The following is a 25,760-nucleotide window of genomic DNA, read 5'->3' on the forward strand; positions in this document are numbered from 1 at the left end:
CACAAATAGTCAAGATAGTCAAATCTGTCTACTAAATCTACTAAATTCAGCTTGGGTTGCACAAGTCAGTCCAAGTCCACTACAAGTCCCAGCAAGCCGTTAAGCCTCCTAGAGTTTATTGTGCATCTCCTTGGGCCTGAACTGAGCTGTAAAGACTTTAACACCTTGTCTGCCTCAGTAAAGAGCCATTGTTCCGTAACCCTGCATCGGAATGATAATTTGCCTAGCCCAGGAATCATCGGCTATACCTTGGATGGTGTAGAGGATAACTATGCACTTGTGTCACAAACACAAAGGGTTGATGCCATCTGCCCTTCCAACACCCTGACCACATACCTACCTCCTGGGGGTGGGGTTAATAACCTACTTACTGTTGGGGGGTAGTAACTATTACAGGGGGGGAGGGGGGGAATAAAAGCCTACCTACCCACCTACTGGTAAGGGGGAAAATAGCCTAACTTACTGGGGGGAATAATTACTTGCCTGCCTACCTACCTAATTGGGGAGTGGGGAGATAATTGCCTGACTACCTATCTACTGGGGACGGGGGTGGCAGGATAAATGCCTACCTACTTGGAGGGGGGTGTAATTGCCTACCTATTTGGAGGAGGGTAATTGCCTGTCTGCCTACATACCTACTAGAGTTAGGGGAGATAACTTCCTACCTACAAGGGGGAAGGGAATACGCTACCAACCTATCAACTGGCGGTATATACCTATTTGCTGGAGAGAGTTGCCTACCTACCTACTGGGGGCTTCTTATTAATTGGGATGAGGGGAGGAGAATTACGGACAGATATCCTAGCTACCTACCTAGTTGAGGTTTCTATCTAACTGGGGTATTCCTTACCCACCTAATGGGTGCTTCTACCTAATAGGGGAGGGATTACCTTCCTACTGGGGCATCTAATAATAGGGATCATTACCTACCTACCTGGGGGCTTCTAACTAATAGGGGGGTTGCTTACCTACTGGTGGCTTCTACTTAATAGGGGGGGTATACAGGGGTGTGGAAATTTAAAAAAAATACTACTTGTCCAAGGGACTAAAGCGGAACACAATCTACTTGTCCCTCAAGAAAATCCACTTGTCCTGGTAAATGAAATAATGTCAACCAAAATAGTACGATCCACCCCACTAGACCACCAGGGATGGATATAAGATCCTTTAGACACTGCTGTCAACTTAGACAGCGGTGATCTAATGGTTTAATAGCCGGCCACGGTGATCGCAGCATGCCAGGGTATTAGAGGCAGGAGAGCTGTAGCTAGCTCCTTTTACACCCGAGGCAAGCCCAGAAAATTGCATCCCCATCTGACCCCTATAACTCCAATTTTTTCATATACACATTATCAGAACTTTTATTTGGAAAGGGGCTTATTCACATATATACGCATTTCTTAAAATATTTTAATCACTATTTTTTTGTCTTCATAGGGACTTATACATGGTGTCTTTTGATTGGAAAACACTAAACACTGAACGCCGCTGTGTTACTGGGGGGGGGGGGTGCATTTTATTTACTCTAATTTATGTGTCAGAAAATGCTGGAAGTTGCATTTAGTTACTAGATCACTACAACACCCAGCATGCCCTGATACAGTCTATGGTTGTGTGGATGTTGCACTGTATAGTAGTACAGTTAAGGTTATTGTGTAACATGCTGGGAGTTGTAGTTTTGGTTCGTGTCAGCTGCAGAGCCATAGGCTGTGTCAAGGAATACTGGGAATTGCAGTTAGTAACTACAACACCCAGCATGCCCTGATGCAGCCTATGGCTCTGCAGCTGACCCGAACCAAAACTACAACTCCCATCATGTTACACTTTATAGTTCTACAGTTTAGTTTATGGTGCAAAATGCTGGGAGTTGTAGTTTTGGTTCGGGCGTGTTTGTGTGCATCTGTGGGGCTCTTGGTTGGCGGGCGAGTATGAAGGGGGTGGGATTCTGGGGGTGCAATTTAGTGCGGGTGGCCAGAAGTCACTGAAAATAAATAAAAAAAATTAGCACAACTGGCGGCAGCACTTGTCAGTCCGCCCCTGTACAAAACATACATGTATACAAATATCATACATATACATGCACCGGCCACTGCCCCCTATATTACACATTACATACATCATACATACAGACACATCATACATACATACACCCGCCGCTGCCCCCCATCATACATTACATACACACACACATCATACACAGACAGACATCATACACACATCACACATAAACTCAAACCATACATATACACCATACATATGCACACATCATACATACACCCGCCGCTGCCCACCCCACATCATACATTACATACACAGACATCATACACACATCATATATACACAGACATCATACACACATCATATATACACAGAAACCATACAAACATCACACATACACTCACACCATACATATACACCATACATATGCACACATCATACATACACCCACCGCTGATCCCCCCCCCCCCTTAATTATACATTACATACATATACAACCACCCTTCCCGCCGCCTGCAGGCTCGGCCTCCTCACCTGAGCCTCACACCCCCCCGCTCTACATTACACAAGAAATATGCTTTTTTGGAATTTTTTTTTTGTGTACGCCATTGACCATGTGGTTTAATTAACGATATATTTTTATAGTTCGGACATTTACGCATGCGGCAATACCACATATGTTTATTTTTGTTTACACTGTTTTATTTTTTTTATGGGAAAAGGGGGGTGATTCAAACTTTTATTAGGGAAGGAGTTAAATGATCTTTATTAACACTTTTTTTAACCCCTTAAGGACTAAGGACGTACAGGTACGTTCTTGGTCCTGCTCCCGTGATATAACGCGGGGTTACACGGTAACCCCGCATCATATCACGGCGGGCCCGGCGTCATAGTGAAGCCGGGACCCGCCGCTAATAGCGCGCCGGGCGCTATTAACCCTTTAGCCGTGCGCTCAGAGCTGAGCCACGCTGCTAAAAGTGAAAGTAAAAACTGCCGGTTAACTCAGTGGGCTGTTCGGGATAGCCGCAGTGAAATCGCGGCATCCCGAACAGCTTTCAGGACAGCGGGAGGGCCCCTACCTGCCTCCTCGCTGTCCGATCGCCGAAAGACTGCTCAGTGCCTGAGAACCAGGCATGAGCAGTCATGCGGCAGAATCGTCGATCACTGGTTTCCTATGAGAAACCAGTGATCAATGATAAAGATTAGTGTGTGCAGTGTTATAGGTCCCTATGGGAGCTATAACACTGCAAAAAAAAAAAATGAAAAAAAAAAAAGTGAATAAAGATCATTTAACCCCTCCCCTATTAAAAGTTTGAATCACCCCCCTTTTCCCATAAAAAAAAACACAGTGTAAATAAAAATAAACATATATGGTATCACCGCGTGCGGAAATGTCCGAGTTATAAAATCATATAGTTAATTAAACCGCTCGGTCAATGGCGTACGCGCAAAAAAATTCCAAAGTCCAAAATAGTGCATTTTTGGACACTTTTTATATCATTTAAAAATGAATAAGTCGTATCAATGCAAAAATGGTACCGTTAAAAACTTCAGATCCCGATGCAAAAAATGAGCCCTCATACCGCCCCATACACGGAAAAATAAAAAAGTTATAGGGGTCAGAAGATGACAATTTTAAACGTATTTATTTTCCTGCATGTAGTTATGATTTTTTCCAGAAGTACGACAAAATCAAACCTATATAAGTAGGGTATCATTTTAATCGTATGGACCTACAGAATAAAGATAAGGTGTCATTTTTAACGAAAAATGTACTACGTAGAAACGAACCCCCAAAAGTTACAAAACGGCGTTTTTTTTTTTCAATTTTGTCGCACAATGATTTTTTTTTCCGTTTCACCATAGATTTTTGGGCAAAATGACTGACGTCATTACAAAGTAGAATTGGTGGCACAAAAAATAAGCAATCATATGGATTTTTAGGTGCAAAATTGAAAGAGTTATGATTTTTTAAAGGCAAGGAGCAAAAAACGAAAATGCAAAAATGGAAAAAAAAACGGTCCTTAAGGGGTTAAACTTGTTTTGCAATGTTATAGCTCCCAAAGGGACCTATAACACTGCACACACTGATCTTTTAAACAGATCACTGGCGTGTATTAACATGCCTGTGATCAGTGTTATCGGCGCTTGACTGCTCCTGCCTGGATCTCAGGCACGGAGCAGTCATTCGCCGATCGGACAACGAGGAGACAGGTAAGGGCCCTCCCGGTGTCCTGTAAGCTGTTCGGGATGCTGCAATTTCACCGCGGGTGTCCAGAACAGCCCGACTGAGCAGCCAGGATACTTTCACTTTCGCTTCAGACGCAGCGGTCAGCTTTGATCGCTGCGTCTGAAGGGTTAATACAGGGCATCACCGGGATCAGTGATGTCCTGTATTAGCCACGGGTCCCGGCCGTTGATGCCCGCGGAGGACGTAAATATGCGTCCGTCGTCGTTAAGGGATTAAGGTAGGGAAAATATGAAAACATTTGAGAACATGGGCATGGCCTAAGATGTTTGTCTTGCAGATTCTGTGGAGACGAGTCATGGTTGGAAGAAGTCTTTATGATGGTCTGAGTGAGATATAGAAAACATGCAAAAAAAAAGACACCAAGAAGTCACTGGATGTAACTGTATGTGATCACCTATATAGTCTGCAGAGCCTGTGAAGTGCTGGTGTCTACCTGTGAAGTGCTGTTGCCCCATTTTTCCTTCCTAATCCTTGTTGGGGAGAAAAAGCAACAAAGGAGGCAGCTTTTGACCTCATATCCCGTCCTCTCATCCCAACCTCATGGCTTGTCCTTATATTCTGACCTCCTATCTCGTCCTCATATCTCGCCCTCATATCCCGACCCCATATCCAGTCCTTATATCCCGACCTCATATCCTGACTTCATATCGCGTACCCATATCCCCACCTCATATCCTGTTCTCATATCTAATTCTCATATTCCATACTCAGGTGGGGCTGAGTTGTGATGAAGATATTGTAAGCCAAAAATAGAAAGGGGGCATGGCTTGGTGGGAGTGGGCGTGATTTGCAAGCCAGACATATACACAAAAAGGGTAGAAAATAAAAGGGGTGGGACTTAAAGGGTGGGCGTGTCTTTGCAAGATGGGGCATGGCATGTGGGAAGGGTGTGGTTTGCCAGCCGGACTGGCGCATTCACCAGGGGATGCAGAACAGAGCTTGTGGAGTAAAGTACGAGAAGTCCTATATACTTGCATGGGACTTGAAACCAAAACACCATCCTTCACATAAAGGGGTAGGTTAGGGTTAATTTAACTATCCAAAATTTTATTTGACATATAAGTAATATCTGTACCAAGTATTGTCAAAATATCTCCAGCCATATAGAAGTTATGCTGGAACATACATTTGCATGGCATTTTAATGTGTTAATGACGAAGAGCATACAAGTACGCCCTTGCGCCTGGTACTTAAGGACCAAGTGCATACCTGTACACCCTGAGTCCTCAAAGGGGTTATCCAGGAATAGAAAAACACAGCTAATTTCATTTCAAAAACTTCTCCACCTCTGTCTTCAGGTTGGGTGTGGTTTTACAACTTGGCTTCATTCACTTCAATGGAACTGAGCTGCAGAACCACACCCAACATGGAGACAGATGGGGAGCAGTTTTTAAAGAAATTCGCTGTGTTTTTCTATTCCTGGAAAACCCCTTTAAGGGGGTACTCCAGTGGAAAACTTGTAAATTACTTCTATTAAAAAATCTCAATCCTTCCAGTACTCCTTAGCTGCTGAATACTACAGAGGAAATTCTTTTCTTTTTGGAACACAGTGCTCTCTGCTGACATCATGAGCACAGTGCTCTCTGCTGACATCTCTGTCCATTTTAAGAACTGTCCAGAGTAGGAGAAAATCCCCATAGCAAACATATGCTGCTCTGGACAGTTCCTAAAATGGACAGAGATGTCAGCAGAGAGCACTGTGCTCCAAAAAGAAAAGAATTTCCTCTCTAGTATTCAGCAGCTAATACGTACTGGAAGGATTAAGATTTTTTAATAGAAATAATTTACATATCTGTTCAATTTTCTGGCACCAGCTATTTTAAAGAAACCGGAGTACTCCTTTAAGCCCTTAAGGACCAAGGACATACTGGTACGTCCTGGGTCCTTTCCCTTTCTATAACGTGGGGCCACAGCGGGTTGGGCCTGGCCTCTAACAACGACCAGGACTAGTGGCTAATAGCGCGCGGCACTGATTGCGGTGCCGCGCGCTATTAACACTTTACACGCGGCATTCAGAGTTGAACGCCGCGTCTAAAGTGAAAGTAAACCAATGCCTGTTAGCTCAGGGAGCTGTACGGGATCTCCGCGGTGAAATCGTGGCATCCCGAACAGCTGTAGGACAGCAGGAGGGTCCCCTTACTTGCCTCCTGTTGTCCGATCGCCAAATGACTGCTCAGTGCATGAGCATTCAAACGGCAGAATCATTGATCAATGGTTTCCTATGAGAAACCATTGATCAATGTAAAAGATCAGTGTGTGCAAAAAAAAGTGAATAAAGATCATTTAACCCCTTCCCTAATAAAAGTTTGAATCACCCTTCTTTTCCCATTTAAAACATAAACATATGTGGTATCGCCGCGTGCGGAAATGTCCAAATTATAAAAATATATTGTTAATTAAACGCGATTAAAAAGTCCAATCAATACAAAAATGGTACCGCTAAAAACTTCAGATCATGGCGCAAAAAATTAGCTCTCATACTGCCCTGTATGCAAATTTTTTTTTAAAGTTATAGGGGTCAGAAGATGACAATTTTAAACGTATAAATTTTCCTGCATGTAGTTATGATTTTTTCCAGAAGTACGACAAAATCAAACCTATATAAATAGGGTATCATTTTAATCTTATGGACCTCTATAATAAAGCTAAGGTGTCATTTTTACCGAAAAATGTACTACGTAGAAATCGAAGCCCCCAAAAGTTATAACATTTTGTTTTTCCTTAAATTTTGTTGCACAATGATTTTTTCCTGTTTCGGCGTAGATTTTTGGATAAAATGACTTATGTCCTTACAAAGTAGAATTGGTGGCGCCAAAAATAAGCCATCATATGGATTTTTAGGTGCAAAATTTATAGAGTTATGATTTTTTAAAGGTAGGGAGGAAAAAATGAAAGTGCAAAAACTGAAAAAACACTGGTCCTTAAGGGGTTAAGCTCTTTGAAGCAAGGCCAGGAGCTGCGCTCGCTTCAGGACAGTGAGTGTCACCTACTATCATACTATCAGTAGCCGGACACTCACTGTTAATGACAGGCAGCTGCGATCCCACGGCTGCCGATCATTAACTCTTTAGATGCCTTGATCAATACTGATCACTGCGTCTAAACTAAGACTTAAAATCTCCAGCAGCTCAGAGGGGTTCACGAAACCCCTGCGACATGATCGTGGGGGTTCCGTGAGCTAACAGCGGAGCAGGGTCCCCTTACCTGCCTCCTGCTGCCAAGTGCTGATTCACTAATGTAGCCTGGCTTAGCCAGGCTATATCAGTGGATTGCCGATCACACTGTATAATGCTATGCCATAGGCATAGCATTGTACAGTAAATGCAATCCAATTATTGCATAGCAAAGTCCCCTATGGGGACTTAAAAGTGTAAAATAAAAAAAGTTTCTAAAATTATATAAAAAAAAAAAAACCTCCCCTAATAAGAAATGTAATTACCCTTATTTTCCCATTTAAAAAAAAATAAAAAATAAGAAAAAATAAGAAAAAGAGTGAACATATTTGGTATCGCCATGTGCATAAATGTCCAAACTATTAAAATATAATGTTTATGATCTCGCATGATGAACCGTGTAAACGTAAAAAAAAAATATCAAACAACAAAAATACAGATTTTTTATCATATCATATATCAGAAAAAAAATATATAAAATGCGATCAAAAAGTCACATCAAAGCAAAAATACCACTGAAAACTAGAGATCATGGCTCAAAAAATGAGCCCACATACATCCCTGTATACGGAAAAATAAAAAGGTTATAGGGGTCATGCATATGAATTTTGTTAAAACAAAGTTTGCTTTTTTTTAACCTCTTCAGGACGCAGGGTGTATGCATACGCCCTACATTCTGAGTCCTTAAGGACGTGGGGGGGGGGAAGGATACGCCCGTGGGCATTCCGGTCCCCGCCGCTAGCCGGTCGGGGACCGGACCGGGATGACTGCTGATATCTATCAGCAGGCATCCCGTGCATATGCCCAGGGGGGTCAATTCAGACCGGCGATTTTCGGCAGATCCGGGTCATACAAGACACCCCAGTCCCCCTGAAGGGATAGAAGTTAGGTGGCAGGGGTGCCACCCCTCCTATCCCTACTATTGGTCGTCAAGAAGCAACGACCAATAGCAGATCGGGGGCAGGGGGGGGTTAAAGTTCGGTTCTGCCCACCGACGGTAATCCGGGCAGAACAGGGGGAACTGTAGTGTGACCAGCGGCGGTGGAGGTCCCTTACCTGACCGGTGACAACGGGCATTGATGACATGTGGCTCCCTCGTGCGGCTCCCGGATGAAGACTACGGAAGACGGTGAGTAGTTGCCTAGCAACATCTGGGGGGGGGGCTAAAGTTTGGAGACCACTATACAGTGGTCTCTAAACTGTAGCCCTCCAGATGTTGAAAAACTACAATTCCCAGCATGCCCAGACAGCCGTTTGGGCATGCTGAGATTTGTAGTTTTGCAAGATTTAGAGGGCTACAGTTTGGAGATCACTGTGCAGTGGTCTCTAAACTGTGGCCCTCCAGATCTTACACAACTACAACTCCCAGCATGCCCACACAGCAGTTGGCTGTCTGGGCATGCTGGGATTCGTAGCTTTGCAACATCTGGAGGGCCACAGTTTGGAGATCACTGTGCAGTGGTCTCTAAACCGTAGCCCTCTAGATGTTGCAAAACTACAAATCCCAGCATGCCCAAACAGCTGTCTCGGCATGCTGGGAGTTGTAGTTGCATACCTCCAGCTGTTGCATAACTAAATCTCCCAGCATGCCCTTCGGCGATCAGTACATGCTGGGAGTTGTAGTTTTGCAACAGCTGGAGGCACCCTGGTTGGAAAATACTGAGTTAGGTAACAGAACCTAACTGAAGGTTTTCCAACCAGTGTGCCTCCAGCTGTTGCAAAAGTAGTTTTGCAACAGCTGGAGGTTTGTCCCACCACGTGAATGTACGGGGTACATTCACACGGGCAGGTTTACAGTAAGTTTCCTGCTTCAAGTTTCATCTGCGGCAAGTTTTCTGCCACGGCGCAAACTCCTACCGGGAAACTCACAGTAAACCGTCAGTGAGAATGTACCCTAAAAACACTACACTACACATAATAAAGGGTAAAACACTACATATACACCCCCTTAAACTGTTCCCCCTCCCCCCCCCAATAAAAATAAAAAACAAATCGTACGGCGGCCGTTGACTATCCAGGCATGCTGGGAGTTTAGCAACAGCTAGAGGCACCCTGTTTGGGAATCACTTGCGTAGAATACCCCTATGTCCACCCCTATGCAATCCCTATTTTAGTCCTCAAATGCGCATGGTGCTCTCTCACTTTTCAATGAAAACAGTTTAGGGCCACATATGGGGTATTTTCATACTCGGGAGAAATTGAATTACAAATTGTTTGGAGGGGGGGAGCTTTTTCTCCTTTTACCCCTTATGAAAAGGAAAAGTTGAGGTCTACATCAACCGGTTAATGTAAAAAAAAAAACATTTTTACACTAACATGCTGATGTTGTCCCATACTTTTTATTTTTACAAGAGGAAAAAGGAAAAAAAGACCCCCAAAATTTGTAACGCAATTCCTCCTGAGTACAGAAATACCCCATATGTGGGCGTAGAATGCTCTGCGGACGCACAACAAGGCTCAGGAGTGAGAGCGCACTATGTACATTTGAGGCCTAAATTGGTGATTTGCACAGGGGTGGCTGATTTTACAGTGGTTCTGACATAAACGCAAAAAAATAAATACCCACATGTGACCCCATTTTGGAAGCTACACCCCTCACGGAACGTAACAAGGGGTACAGTGAGCCTTAACACCCCACAGGTGTTTGACGAATTTTCGTAAAATTTTTACTTGAAAATGAAAAATTTTATTTTCTTCACTAAAATGCTGGTGTTATCCCAAATTTTTCATTTTCACAAGGGGTAATAGGAAAAAAGCCCCCCAAAATTTGTAACCCCATTAAGTATATAAATACCCCATGTGTGGACGTAAAGTGCTCTGCAGGCAAACTACAATGCTCAGAAGAGAACGACCCCCATTGGGCTTTTGGAGAGAGAATGTGTCTGGAATTGAAATGATGGTGTTACTCCAAATTTTTCATTTTCACGTGGTGTAATAGGAGAAAATGGACCCCAAAATTTGAAGCCCAATTTCTTCCCATATGTGGATGTTAAGTGTTCTGCTGGCGCACTACAGGTCTCAGAACAGAAGGAGCGCCATTGGACTTTTGGAAAATTTTGCTGGAATTGAAATCTGGGGCCAAATACATTTACAAAGCCCCCATGGTGCCAGAACAGTGGACCCCCTCCACATGTGACCCCATTTTGGAAACTACACCCCTCACGGAATATAATAAGGGGTACAGTGAGCATTTACGCCCCACAGGGGTCTGACAAATTTTTTAAACAGTCGTCTGTAAAAATTGAAAATATAATTGTCACGATTCGGCTTACGGTTTGTGGATCCGCTGTGTCAGCGAGGGATTGGCGTGGACCGTGCTAGTGGACCGGTTCTAAGAGGCTACTGGTTTTCACCAGAGCCCGCCGCAAAGCGGGATGGTCTTGCTGCGGCAGTAGCAACCAGGTCGTATCCACTAGCAACGGCTCAACCTCGCTGACTGCTGAGAAGGCGTGGGACAGAAGGACAAGGCAGAGGCAAGGTCAGACGTAGCAGAAGGTCGGGGGCAGGCGGCAAGGTTCGTAGTCAGGATGGATAGCAGAAGTTCAGGTACACAGGCTTTGGACACACTAAACGCTTTCACTGGCACAAGGCAACAAGATCCTGCAAGGGAGTGCAAGGGAGGAGATCAGATATAGCCAGGGAGCAGGTGGAAGCCAATTAAGCTAATTGGGCCAGGCACCAATCATTGGTGCACTGGCCCTTTAAGTCTCAGAGAGCTGGCGCGCGCGCGCCCTAGAGAGCGGAGCCGCGCGCGCCAGCACATGACAGCAGGGGACCGGGACGGGTAAGTGACCTGGGATGCGATTCGCGAGCGGGCGCGTCCCGCTGTGCGAATCGCATCCCCGACGGCCATGACAGTGCAGCGCTCCCGGTCAGCGGGACTGACCGGGGCGCTGCGGGGAGAGAGACGCCGTGAGCGCTCCGGGGAGGAGCGGGGACCCGGAGCGCTAGGCGTAACAGTACCCCCCCCTTAGGTCTCCCCTTTTCTTTGTCCGGTAACTGCCTCCCCTGGGATGAGGACACCGGGAAAGAATGGAGGGTTTCCTCAACGGGAGGCAGCACAGCAGGAGTGGGAATGGGGAGGGAGGGCAGAGGGCGAAGCCTGGCACGGGGCAGTGTGACACCAGGACGGGGGCCATGAGGAGGCACAGAGGCTTGCCAGACGGGACTGGGAGGGGGGGAGAGGCACTTCCCATGGCAGGCAGAGTCCCAGTTCTTGATCTCCCCGGTGGTCCAATCAAGGGTGGGGGAATGAAGCCGGAGCCATGGCAGACCGAGGAGGACCTCAGAGGTACAGCCGGGGAGAACGAAGAGCTCAATCCTCTCGAGGTGGGGTCCAATAGACATCAGGAGGGGTTCTGTGCGGTAACGCACGGTGCAGTCCAATCTGGCTCCGTTGACCGCGGAAATGTAGAGCGGCTTGACGAGACGGGTCACCGGGATGCTGAATTTATTCACAAAGGACTCCAATATAAAATTTCCAGAGGCACCAGAGTCCAAGCAGGCCACGGCTGAGAGGGAGGAGTTGGCTGAAGGAGAAATCCGCACGGGCACCGTGAGACGTGGAGAAGCAGACTTAGAACCAAGAGACGCCACACCCACGTGAGCTGGGTGCGTGCGTGCGTTTCCCAGGCGTGGAGGACGGATAGGGCAATCCACCTAGAAATGCTCGGTACTGGCACAGTACAGACAGAGATTTTCTTCTCTACGGCGATTCCTCTCTTCCTGGGTCAGGCGAGACCGATCCACTTGCATGGCCTCCTCGGCGGGAGGCCCAGGCGTAGACTGCAAAGGATGCTGTGGGAGAGGTGCCCAGAGATCTAAGTCTTTTTCCTGGCGGAGCTCTTGGTGTCGCTCAGAAAAACGCATGTCAATGCGGGTAGCCAAATGGATGAGTTCTTGGAGGTTGGCAGGAATCTCTCGTGCGGCCAGCACATCCTTGATGCGACTGGATAGGCCTTTTTTTAAAGGTCGCGCAGAGAGCCTCGTTATTCCAGGATAGTTCAGAAGCAAGAGTACGGAATTGTATGGCGTACTCGCCAACGGAAGAATTACCCTGGACCAGGTTCAGCAAGGCAGTCTCAGCAGAAGAGGCTCGGGCAGGTTCCTCAAAGACACTTCGGACTTCAGCGAAGAAGGACTGGACTGTGGCTGTGGCAGGATCATTGCGGTCCCAGAGCGGTGTGGCCCAAGACAAGGCCTTTCCTGAAAGAAGGCTTACTACGAACGCCACCTTAGACCGTTCTGTAGGAAACAAGTCCGACAACATCTCCATATGCAGGGAACACTGAGACAAAAATCCACGGCAGAGTCTGGAGTCCCCATAAAATTTGTCCGGCAGGGACAAGCGGAGGCTAGGAGCGGCCACTCGCTGCGGAGGAGGTGCAGGAGCTGGCGGAGGAGATGGTTGTTGCTGTAGCAGAGGCAGAAGTTGCTGTAACGTGGCGGTCAACTGCGACAGCTGCTGTCCTTGTTGGGCAATTTGCTGCGATTGCTGAGCGACCACCGTGGTAAGGTCAGCGAGACTTGGCAGCGGCACCTCAGCGGGATCCATGGCCGGATCTACTGTCACGATTCGGCTTACGGGTTGTGGATCCGCTGTGTCAGCGAGGGATTGGCGTGGACCGTGCTAGTGGGCCGGTTCTAAGAGGCTACTGGTTTTCACCAGAGCCCGCCGCAAAGCGGGATGGTCTTGCTGCGGCAGTAGCAACCAGGTCGTATCCACTAGCAACGGCTCAACCTCGCTGACTGCTGAGAAGGCGTGGGACAGAAGGACAAGGCAGAGGCAAGGTCAGACGTAGCAGAAGGTCGGGGGCAGGCGGCAAGGTTCGTAGTCAGGATGGATAGCAGAAGTTCAGGTACACAGGCTTTGGACACACTAAACGCTTTCACTGGCACAAGGCAACAAGATCCGGCAAGGGAGTGCAAGGGAGGAGATCAGATATAGCCAGGGAGCAGGTGGAAGCCAATTAAGCTAATTGGGCCAGGCACCAATCATTGGTGCACTGGCCCTTTAAGTCTCAGAGAGCTGGCGCGCGCGCGCCCTAGAGAGCGGAGCCGCGCGCGCCAGCACATGACAGCAGGGGACCGGGACGGGTAAGTGACCTGGGATGCGATTCGCGAGCGGGCGCGTCCCGCTGTGCGAATCGCATCCCCGACGGCCATGACAGTGCAGCGCTCCCGGTCAGCGGGACTGACCGGGGCGCTGCGGGGAGAGAGACGCCGTGAGCGCTCCGGGGAGGAGCGGGGACCCGGAGCGCTAGGCGTAACAATAATTGTTCATTTGTACAGCCCACTGTTCCTCTGATGTCTTCAAAAAGTAAAAATAGGTCAATTTTATGATGCCAACATAAAGTAGACATATTGTATTTGTGAATCAATATAACATTTATTTGGAATATCCATTTTCCTTAGAAGCAGAGAGTTTCAAAGTAAAAAAAATGCTCAATTTTCAAAATTTTCATGACATTTTTAGATTTTTCACCAAGAAAGGATGCAAGTAACGGCAAAATTTTACCGCTATGTTAAAGTAGAATATGTCACGAAAAAAATCTTGGAATCAGAATAATCGGTAAAAGCATCCCAGAGTTATTAATGCATAAAGTGACAGTGGTCAGAATTGCAAAAAAGGGCTCAGTCCTTAACCCCTTAAGGACCGAGCCCTTTTTCACCTTAAGGACCGGAGCGTTTTTTGCAATTCTGACCACTGTCACTTTAAACATTAATAACTCTGGAATGCTTTTAGTTATCATTCTGATTCCGAGATTGTTTTTTCGTGACATATTCTACTTTAACGTAGTGGTAAAAATTTTTGGTAACTTGCATCCTTTCTTGGTGAAAAATCACCAAATTTGATGAAAAAAATGAAAATTTTGCATTTTTCTAACTTTGAAGCTCTCTGCTTGTAAGGAAAATGGATATTCAAAATATATATTTTTTGGGTTCACATATACAATATGTCCACTTTATGTCTGCATCATAAAATTTATGAGTTTTTACTTTTGGAAGACACCAGAGGGCTTCAAAGTTCAGCAGCAATTTTGAAATTTTTCACAAAATTTTCAAACTCGCTATTTTTCATGGACCAGTTCACGTTTGAAGTGGATTTGAAGGGCCTTCATATTAGAAATGCCCCATAAAAGACCCCATTATAAAAACTACACCCCCCAAAGTATTCAAAATGACATTCAATAAGTGTATTAACCCTTTAGGTGTTTCACAGGAATAGCAGCAAAGTGAAGGAGAAAATTCAAAATCTTCATATTTTACACTCGCATTTTCTTGTAGACCCAATTTTTGAATTTTTGAAAGGGGTAAAAAGGAGAAAATTTTTACTTGTATTTGAAACCCAATTTCTCTTGAGTAAGCACATACCTCATATGTCTATGTTAATTGTTCAGCGGGCGCAGTAGAGGGCTCAGAAGGGAAGGAGTGTCAAATGGTTTTTGGGGGGCATGTCACCTTTAGGAAGCCCCTATGGTGCCAGAACAGCAAAAAAACACACATGGCATACCATTTTGGAAACTAGACTCCTCAGGGAACGTAACAAGGGGTAAAGTGAACCTTAATACCCCACAGGTGTTTCACGACTTTAGCATATGTAAAAAAAATGATATATTTTTTACCTAAAATGCTTGGTTTCCCAAAAATTTTACATTTTTAAAAAGTGTAATAGCAGAAAATACCCCCCAAAATTTGAAACCCAATTTCTCCCGATTCAGAAAACACCCCATATGGGGGTGAAAATTGCTCTGCTGGCGCACTACAGGTCTCAGAAGAGAAGGAGTCACATTTGGCTTTTTGAAGCAAATTTTGCTCTGGGGGCACATTTAGGAAGCCCCTATGGTGCCAGAACAGCAAAAAAAAAACACATGGCATACCATTTTGGAAACTAGACCCCTCGGGGAACGTAACAAGGGGTAATGTGAACCTTAATACCGTACAGGTGTTTCACGACTTTTGCATATGTGAACATTTTTTATTTTTTTTTACCTAAAATGCTTGGTTTCCCAAAATTTTTACATTTTTAAAAAGGGTAATAGCAGAAAACACCCCCCAAAATTTGAAGCCCAATTTCTCTCGATTCAGAAAACACCCCATATGGGGGTGAAAAGTGCTCTGCTGGCGCACTACAGGTCTCAGAAGAGAAGGAGTCACGTTTGGCTTTTTGAAAGCAAATTTTGCTCTTGGGGCATGCCGCATTTAGGAAGCCCCTATGGTGCCAGGACAGCAAAAAAAAAAAACACATGGCATACCATTTTGGAAACTAGACCCCTCGGGGAACGTAACAAGGGGTTAAGTGAACCTTTATACCCCACAGGTGTTTTATGACTTTTGTATACGTAAAAAAAATAATTTTTTTTTTACCTAAAATGCTTGTTTTCCCCAAAATTTTACATTTTTAAAAAGGGTAATAGCAAAAAATACCCCAGAAAATTTGAAGCCCAATTTCTCCCGAGTACGGCGATACCCCATATGTGGCCCTAAACTGTTGCCTGGAAATACGACAGGGCTCCAAAGTGAGAGTGCCATGCGCATTTGAGGCCTAAATTAGGGATTGCATAGGGGTGGACATAGGGGTATTCTACGCCAGTGATTCCCAAACAGGGGGCCTCCAGCTGTTGTAAAACTCCCAGCATGCCTGGACAGTCAGTGGCTATCTGGCAATACTGGGAGTAGTTGTTTTGCAACAGCTGGAGGCTCCGTTCTGGAAACAGTGGCGTACCAGACGTTTTTCATTTTTATTGGGGAGGGGAGGGGGGCTGTGTAGGGGTATGTGTATATGTAGTGTTTTTTACTTTTTATTTTATTTTGTGGTAGTGTAGTGTTTTTAGGGTACAATCACACGAGCGGGGGTTCACAGTAGTTTCTCGCTGGCAGTTTGAGCTGCGGCAGAAAATTTAACGCAGCTCAAACTTGCAGCCGGATACTTACTGTAATCCTCCGCCCATGTGAGTGTACCCTGTACGTTCACATTGGAGGGGGGAACATCCAGCTGTTGCAAAACTACAACTCCCAGCATGGACGGTCTATCAGTGCATGCTGGGAGTTGTAGTTTTGCAACCGCTGGATGCTCCGTTTTGGAAACAGTGGCGTACCAGACGTTTTTCATTTTTATTGGGGAGTGGAGGGGGGCTGTGTAGGGGTATGTGTATATGTAGTGTTTTTTACTTTTTATTTTATTGTGTGGTAGTGTAGTGTAGTGTTTTTAGGGTACAGTCGCATGGGCGGGGGGTTCACAGTAGTTTCTCGCTGGCAGTTTGAGCTGCGACAGAAAATTTGCCGCAGCTCAAACTTGCAGCCGGATACTTACTGTAATCCTCCGCCCATGTGAGTGTACCCTGTACATTCACATTGGGGGGGGAAACATACAGCTGTTGCAAAACTACAACTCCCAGCATGTACGGTCTATCAGTGCATGCTGGGAGTTGTAGTTTTGCAACAGCTGGAGACACACAGGTTGTGAAACACCGAGTTTGGTAACAAACTCAGTGTTTTGCAACCAGTGTGCCTTCAGCTGTTGCAAAAGCTACAACCCCCAGCATGTACGGACAGCGGAAGGGCATGCTGGGTCTTGTAGTTATGCAACAGCCGGAGGCATACTACATTGGCTGGGGATGCTGGGGATTGTAGTTATGCAACAGCTGGAGACACACTGGTTTACTACTTAACTCAGTGTGCCTTCAGCTGTTGCAAAACTACAACTCTCAGCAGTCACCGACAGCCAACGGGCATGCTGGGAGTTGTAGTTATGCAACCACCAGATGCACCACTACAACTCCCAGCATGCACTTTAGCTGATTGTGCAAGCTGGGAGTTGTAGTTACACAACAGCTGAAGGTACACTTTTACATAGAAAGAATGTGCCTTCAGCTGTTGCAAAACTATAAGTCCCAGCATGCCCATAAGGGCATGCTGGGAGTTGTGGTGGTCTGCCTCCTGCTGTTGCATAACTACAGCTCCCAGCATGCCCTTGTTGCATGCTGGGAGCTGTTGCTAAGCAACAGCAGGAGGCTGTCACTCACCTCCAACGATCCTCGCCGCACAGGTCAGTCCCTCGTCGTCGCCGCCGCCGCCGCTGCTCCTGGGGCCCCGATCCCAACAGGGACGCCGGGGATCGGGGTCCCCAGCACCGGGGGTCGTCTTCCCGCACCCGCTCACGTCCTCCGGAAGAGGGGCGGAGCGGGTTGCGGGAGTGACACCCGCAGCAGGCGCCCTGATTGGTCGGCCGGTAATCCGGCCGACAAATCAGGGCGATCGTGAGGTGGCACCAGTGCCACCTCACCCCTGCTGCCTCTGGCTGTTCGGGGCCGTCTCTGACGGCCCCGATCAGCCAGTAATTCCGGGTCATCGGGTCACTGGAGACCCGATTGACCCGGAATCTGCCGCAGATCGCTGGACTGAATTGTCCAGCGATCTGCGGCAATCGCCGACATGGGGGGACATAATGACCCCCCTGGGCGATATGCCGGGATGCCTGCTGAACGATTTCAGCAGGCATCCGGCTCCGGCTCCCCTCCGGCTAGCGGTGGGGGCCAGAAATGCTCAGGGCGTATCCATACGCCCTCGGTCCTTAAGGACTTGGAAACGGGGGCGTATGGATACGCCCTATGTCCTTAAGGGGTTAAGGTGAAAAAGGGCTCAGTCCTTAAGGGGTTAAAGTAGTACAATAATAGAGAAACTATATAAACTGGGCATTTTATCGCATTGACCTACAGAATAAAGATAATGCATAATTTTTACCATAAAGTGCACTGCGTAAAAGACAAACCCCCCAAAATTAGCAAAATTGCAGTTTTCTTATAAATTTCTGCCCGCAAATATAATTTTTTTGTTTCCATGGTACATCTTATGGTAAAATGAAAGAAGTCATTACAAAGTACAATGATCTTGAAAAAACAAGCCCTCATATGGGTCTGTAGGTGAAAAAATGTAAGAGATAGGATTTTTTTTTAATTATTATTATTATTTTATTTTTTTTGTGCTTTTTTTTTTTTTTGCGTGACTCTTACAAATTTAATAAATGGTCGCAGGGTATTTGATAAATTTTATGGAGGATACACATTTTCGGAAATTTTACTCTTCACATACACCAAAAAGCTACGCTAGGTCTGGGCTGGTGTAGAATTGCGCCTTAATGGTGTTTTTTTTTTTGTATTTATTTTTTTTGGCCTTTTTTGCGACAGTCGCAGTTGATAAATGTATTACCACTGCACTAGACTAGCCCTTAACATCTGGCCTGTACGCTCTTTTCACAAAAAAAAAAAGATGTAAATTGTACTCGAAAAATAAATGCTCGAAACAGAATGATAAATGCCCCCAAAGATGTCTAGGCGCAGAGTACCCCTTTAACTGCAACATCTTTGACTATTGTAGCAATCTTAAAGGGGTACTCCCGTGGAAAACTTTTTTTTATACCAACTGGTGCCAGAAAGTTAAACAGATTTGTAAATTACTTCTATTAAAAAATCTTAATCCTTCCAGTACTTATTAGCTGCTGAACAGTACAAAGGAAATTCCTCTCCCTCTGGAACACAGAGCTCTCCGCTGACATCATGACCACAGCGCCCTCCGCTGACACCTCCGTCCACCCCAGGAACCGTCCAGAGTAGGAGAAAATCCCCATAGCTAACATATGCTGCTCTGGACAGCTCCCAAAATTGACAAGAGACGCCAGCAGAGAGCACCGTGCCCGGGATGCCAGCAGAGAGCTCCGCGCTCCAAAAAGAAAACCACCCCCTCTGCAGTATACAGACCCCAAAAAGTACTGGAAAGATTAAGATTTTTTTCTGGCAAATTTTCTTTTATTAATTTTCAAAGTCATATAATAACATATAATAACAAACACAAAACGAAAAAAAACAATTGAAATCAATTCTTATGAATGGATTAACAATATGTTCTCACTCACAAGACAAAATAACTTATTCATTCATTCCTCAATCAATCAATCGCTTCCCTCTTCTTTCCACTTCAGATTCTTCCTTTTAGGGCACCTACCTCTTGGTTGTAGCTCATAATCTGTTACTCATAACTTCTAGTCATGGCTCACACTACATATCACGTCCTCCTCAGGGGCGGACATACCATATGTGCAGCCTGTTCAGCTGCACAGGAGCCCAGGGGGGCCCGGCCGGAACTGAAACTGTTAGCGAGTCAGTGAGTGACAGTCACTCACTGACCGCTGGGGCCAGGCCGGTCTTTAACGCGGGGCAAAAGGGGCAGCTGCCCCGGGCCCTCTCATTCCTGGGGGCCCAAAAGCAGCTAGCCCCTTTTGCCCCACGGGGGGCCCTGGTCATGACAGGCAGGCTGGGAAACAGGCGGGCCAGGTGTCAAAATTTTAGACTAAGGGAGGGAGTGGGCCCACCACCGCCGCTGCCCGCTACCTTTTTCGGGAGGGAGGTGGCCTTTTTCTAATTCATTGCCGCTGCCCACTACCTTTTTTTTAACTCATTGCCGCTGCCTCCCCCGTCAATCTTCCACAGGCAGCCACTATCCCAGGACCGCTGTGGCTGCCTGGGAAATAGTCACGCCCGCTGACGTGACGTGTGATGTCACGGCGGGCATCATAGAGATGAGAGGAGCGGAGCAGAGAGGAGTCCTCCGCTCCTCTCTATCAGTGATTTACAGCCCCCACACGGCCTCCAGGCTGCAACGTCACTCACCGCCAGATGGACCGGTATATCATCTGGATTACATGTGAGTTGAGGGGTAGGGGGTTGTTTGGCAGGGGGGTGGGGTGAGGATTGGAGGGGGTGGTGCAGGGTTGCGATTGTGTGTGTGTGGGGGGGGGGGAGAAATTATGCATGTGGGTGGAGGATAATAATGATTATTATAATCCTCCCCTCACATGTATGTATCATCTCTCCCTCACATGTATAGTCTGATAACCCCCTCACATATAATCTTATTAGGAGATTATACTTGTGAGGGGATTATAAATTATAATAATCCCCTCCTCACATGTATAATCCCCTCCTCATATGTATAATCCCCTCCTCACATGTAAAATCCCCTCCTCACATGTATAATCCCCTCCTCACATGTATAATCCCCTCCTTACATGTATAATCCCCTCCTCACATGTAAAATCCCCTCCTCACATGTATAATCTGAAATGGGAGGAGGAGATTATTAGATAATACATGTGATGGGGAGATGTTACATATATGTGAGTGGAGGATTATAATAATCCCCTGCTCACATGTATAATCCCCTTCTCACATGTATAAGGCTTGGTTCACATTGATGAATCCCCAGAAGCGATCCCTTTGGGCGGCGCTAGGACCGTGCAGATCTTTTTGCAGAGCCGCTCAGAAATGCATTGCTGTCTGGAGATTTTTCAGTGTGAACCTAGTAATTATAATAGTTTATATCCTGTATTATATTCCAGAGCTGTACTCACTATTCTGCTGGTGAGGTCACTGCGTACATACATTACATTACTTATCCTGTACTGATCATGAGTTATATCCTGTATTATACCCCAGAGCTGCACTCACTATTCTGCTGGTGAGGTCACTATATACATACATTACATTACTTATCCTGTACTGATCCTGAGTTATATCCTGTATTATACTCCTGAGCTGCACTCACTATTCTGCTGGTGAGGTCACTGTGTACATACATTACATTACTTATCCTGTACTGATCCTGAGTTATATCCTGTATTATACTCCAGAGCCGCCATTCATATAACAGAACCTGAAGAGCATCACAACAGTCGAATCTAAAAGTTTCCTTAGGAGACGAGGTGAGTGACCTGCTGTTTCCACCATAAGTAATGTAAAGTGAGCCTTCATTTATTGCAATAGTTAGATTTTGCACAATGGGTACCACCCGTTGTACAAGATGTCACTATTGCGATGATTGTAGGGTCACTTTACATTACTTATGTACTGAGTTATATCCTGTATTATACTCCAGAGCTGTACTCACTATTCACTAGAGTGTCCGGGAATGCTGGGAGTTGTAGTTTTGGACCACCTGTTTTGAAAACACAGAGACACTGTTTTGAAAACACCTTAGTCAGTATTTTCCAACCTGGGCTCCTCCAGCTGTTGCAAAACTACAACTCCTAACATTCCCCGGACAGTCTTTAGCTGTCCAGGCAAGCTCGGAGTTTTAGTTCTACAACAGCTGGAGGCACTCAGGTTTGGTAGGTAGGTCCTTAGTCCATTGTTTCCCAAACTGGGTGCCTCCAGCTGTTGCAAAACTACAACTCCCAGCATGCCCAAACAGTCAAAGCCTGTTTGGAAAACACTGGACTAAGGGCCTACCTACCAAATGTTACGTGGCTACCCACCTACCATATGGACCCCATAAAAACTCTACCTCCCCTTCCAATACCTCGAATAGTAGCCACTTAAAGGGGTACTCCGCCCCTAGACATCTTATCCCCTATCCAAAGGATAGGGGATAAGATGTCAGATCGCCGCGGTCCCGCTGCTGAGGAGGCCCGGGATCCCCGCTGCGGCACCCAGCTATCATTACAGCACAGAGCGAGTTCGCTCTGTGCGTAATGACGGGCGATACAGGGGACGGAGCAGTGTGACATCATGGCTCCGCCCCTCGTGACGTCACGGCCCGTCCCCTTAATGCAAGTCTATGGGAGGGGGTGTGACGACCGCCACGCCCCCCCATAGACTTTTATTGAAAGGGGCGGGTCATGACGCCACAAGGGGAGGAGCCATGACGTAACGATGCTCCAGCCCCTGTATTGCCCGTCATTACATGCAGAGCGAACTCGCTCTGTGCTGTAATGATAGCGCAGTGCCGCAGTGGGGATCCCGGGCCTCCCCAGCAGCGGGAGCGCGGCGATCTGACATCTTATCCCCTATCCTTTGGATAGGGGATAAGATGTCTAGGGGCGGAGTACCCCTTTAACTTCCTCCCACAGCCGACGCACTCCTTGACACTCCCACCAGACATGTATAAATGTACCTTCCATCATCCGGCATCGCCAGCATGTTGAAGGATTTGCTGGATTCATTTTTGCTAACTTGTCTGGTGTGAGATACCACCGGTACATCAGCTTGCGGGAGGATTCCAAATGTGACACACAATGAGATGCTTTAGATGGGAATATGAACGATTTACTCCATGAGTCCTTAGGAATTTCACAGCCTAAATCTTCCTCCCATTTTTTGGGGAAGTTCATTCTTACCTGTGGTTCTACTTTTTGTAAGGCCTTGTAGGCTTTAGATAAACCCCCTCTTCTTTTAACATTATTCAAATCCAAAATCTCATAATCTTTCCCTGTTCTACTCCTCGCCCAATTGGATGCTGAGATACAGTGGCGTAATTGTAAATATTTAAAGAAGTCCTTTGCTGCTATATCAAATTTAGCAGAGATTTCCTCAAAGGTCATTAAAACATTCCCTTGACTGATGTCCCCAAGGTATCTTATTCCTTTATTTATCCATTGGGAGAGGTCTGTAGCGGGCAATATGCGTTGGACCACTTCCAATGGTATTTTATCATATTCAAAATGGTTAATTATTTTATTCAATAAAGCATATAGCCAAACCATTGCAGTTGCTTTTACTGTTGGACTCTCAATAGCCCTGGTATTTTTTAATAATGCTATCTCCCAGAGGAGAGAAGGAAAAAACTAAAAAAATGCAAAAATGTAAATTGGCCTGATCCTTAAATGAGCACTGTCATTAAACATGATTTTTAATATTTGATTCCATATGCCAAATAAATAATTTTTGAAATTGGCTTCCATAAAAAAAAAAAACTTTTATGTTAGTTTTTCTGCTGTATACTTCTGGCCACCAGGGTCTCCCTCCTTGGCCCACCCAAAAGGATCCTTTGATGTTTGTGTAAAGTACACTCCAAATAAGCATCGTTATCCAGACATCAGTTGGTGAGTTGCCATGTCTTTCTTATCACTTCTTATAGATTACTACTGACTCTTCTAGTCAACTACCTACATTCTTCAACTTCTACCTCCTGGTGCATGTAATGCAAGCTACCATGGTTTTTGCATCAGGAGTCTGGCTGTATATGGGAGTCATTTAGAATATAAGTGATATATACAAGAAAACATACTCTAATGAATGCATTAACAGCATTCATTGTGAACTGTAAAATAATAAAAAATTTAATTTAGGAACACTGGGAAAATGTATTATATTTTTACTGAATTCCATACATTTAAAGGCAGTTGGCATCTTTTCTCCTCAGCTAAGCCCTTAAATAGATTATGATTGGTAGGATAATAGAGCAGAATATTGAAATAAAACAGAAAGAAATTTTATTTTCTGTCACTTATTATTAACCCCTAAGGACGCAGCCCATTTGGGCCTTAAGGACGCAGGCAATTAAATTTTTACGTTTTCGTTTTTTCCTCCTCGCCTTCAAAAAATCATAACTCTTTTATATTTTCATCCACAGACTAGTATGAGGGCTTGTTTTTTGCGCGACCAGTTGTCCATTGTAATGCCATCACTCACTTTACCATAAAATGTATGGCGCAACCAAAAAAATACTATTTGTGTGGTGAAATTAAAAAGGAAACTGCAATTTTGCTAATTTTGGAAGGTTTTGTTTTCACGCCATACAATTTAAGGTAAAAATGACATGTTTTCTTTATTCTTTGGGTCAATACGATTAAAGTGATACCCATGATAACATACTTTTCTACTACTGTTGCGCTTAAAAAAAATCGCAAACTTTTTAACCAAATTAGTACGTTTAAAATCCCCCTATTTTGAAGACCTATAACTTTTTCATTTTTCTGTATAAGCGGCGGTATGAGGGCTCATTTTTTGCGCCGTGATCTGTACTTTTTATTGATACCATAGTTGCTTATATAGAACGTTTAATCAATTTTTTATACATTTTTTGGGGAATAAAGTTATAAAAAAAAGCATCTATCTTGAACTTTTTTTTATTTTTACGTTCATGCTGTTCACCGTATGGTATCATTAACATTTTATTTTAATAGTTCAGATAATTACGCACGCGGCAATACCAAATATGTATATAAAATATTTTTTAACACTTTTTGGGGGTGAAATAGGGAAAATGGGACAATTTACGTTTTTATTGGGGGAGGGGGTTTTTCACATTTTTTTTACTTAGATTTTTATTTTTACACTTTGATAGTGCCCATAGGGGACTATTTATAGCAATCACTCGATTGCTAATACTGTTCAGTGCTATGTATAGGACATAGCACTGATCAGGGTTATCGGTCATCTTCTGCTCTGGTCTGCGGGAAGGCAGATCAGTAAATGCTGGGAAGGCAGCGGAGCAAGGTGAGGGGACATCCGGCCGCTGTGCTGGATGATCGGATTGCCACGGCAGCGCTGCGGACGATCCGATCATCCATTTTAGTGACCGCGATGCGACAGATGCCGTGATATGTTTTGATCACGGCATCTGAGGGGTTAATGGCGGACATCCGCGGGATAGCAGATGTCTGCCATTACGGGCGGGTCCCTGGCTGCGATCAGCAGCCGGGACCTGCAGCGCATGATCCGGGCATCGCTCCGATGCTCGCGGTTATGCTTAGGACGTAAATGTACATCCTGGTGCGTTAAGCACCACCTCACCAGGATGTACATTTACGTCCTGCGTTGCTAAGGGGTTAATAATAACAAAAAAATACACTAGAATAGTTTTAAATTCACCTATAATGAGTACATTGGTCATTTATTTAATTAATACTGTGTTTTCAGCTATACTGTACTTACATGCTGGACTTCTCCTCTGATCAGTATATCAAGCTGCGAACACAGACAAAACATTTCCAGTGCCACTTGCTTGAAACTCATATGAATTGGCTGCAAAGGTTTCTTCACGTTCACAATGACTTAAAAAGAAAAAATCAACATATATTAATGCAAAACAATTCTATTTTCATCCAGAATTCAACACTATTTTAATAGGTGTTTGTTAGCAATAGTACTGTACCAATATTCTTTACAGGAGCATAGAAAATGTTTAGGAACTCTTTTCTGGCAATATCTCCCCCTGTCCTGGGAATTTTTAACACTTCTTGACCCCTTTGAAATCTCAAACCTTGTAAAGATCATTGTGTCAGTCACCCCTTTTCTTACGAATGATGCAGTGAACTTCCTATGAGGATTATGTACACTGCTCAAAAAAATAAAGTGAACACTATATAAACACATCCTACATCTGAATGAATGAACTAATCATATGAAATACTTTCATCTTTACATAGTTGAATGTGCTGACAACAAAATCACGCAAAAATTATCAATGGAAATAAAATGTATCATGGAGGTCTGGATATGGAGTCACACTCAAAATGAAAGTGGAAAACCACACTACAGACTGATCCAACTTTGATGAAATGT

At 45.1% G+C, this 25,760-nt stretch overlaps 1 protein-coding gene and 1 long non-coding RNA gene across 3 annotated transcripts in view; one reads left to right on the forward strand and one right to left on the reverse strand.

Annotated features, from left to right (window-relative positions):
- The window catches only part of LOC130355567 (uncharacterized), a 28,590-nt gene extending 5,297 nt beyond the window's left edge, over positions 1 to 23,293 (forward strand). For both annotated transcript variants that reach the window (XR_008888582.1, XR_008888583.1), the window contains exons 2-3: positions 21,107 to 21,178; positions 23,209 to 23,293. This is a non-coding gene — a long non-coding RNA (uncharacterized LOC130355567). The remainder of the gene's footprint in view (positions 1 to 21,106; positions 21,179 to 23,208) is intronic.
- Positions 1 to 25,760, reverse strand: part of LOC130355565 (uncharacterized) — an 89,803-nt gene that overhangs the window by 50,147 nt on the left and 13,896 nt on the right. The window contains exon 2 of the mRNA XM_056555857.1: positions 25,131 to 25,249. Coding sequence (XP_056411832.1) covers positions 25,131 to 25,249 — 119 coding nt within the window. The remainder of the gene's footprint in view (positions 1 to 25,130; positions 25,250 to 25,760) is intronic.

Source organism: Hyla sarda, chromosome 2, assembly GCF_029499605.1.
Source record: "Hyla sarda isolate aHylSar1 chromosome 2, aHylSar1.hap1, whole genome shotgun sequence".
Lineage (NCBI taxonomy): Eukaryota > Metazoa > Chordata > Amphibia > Anura > Hylidae > Hyla > Hyla sarda.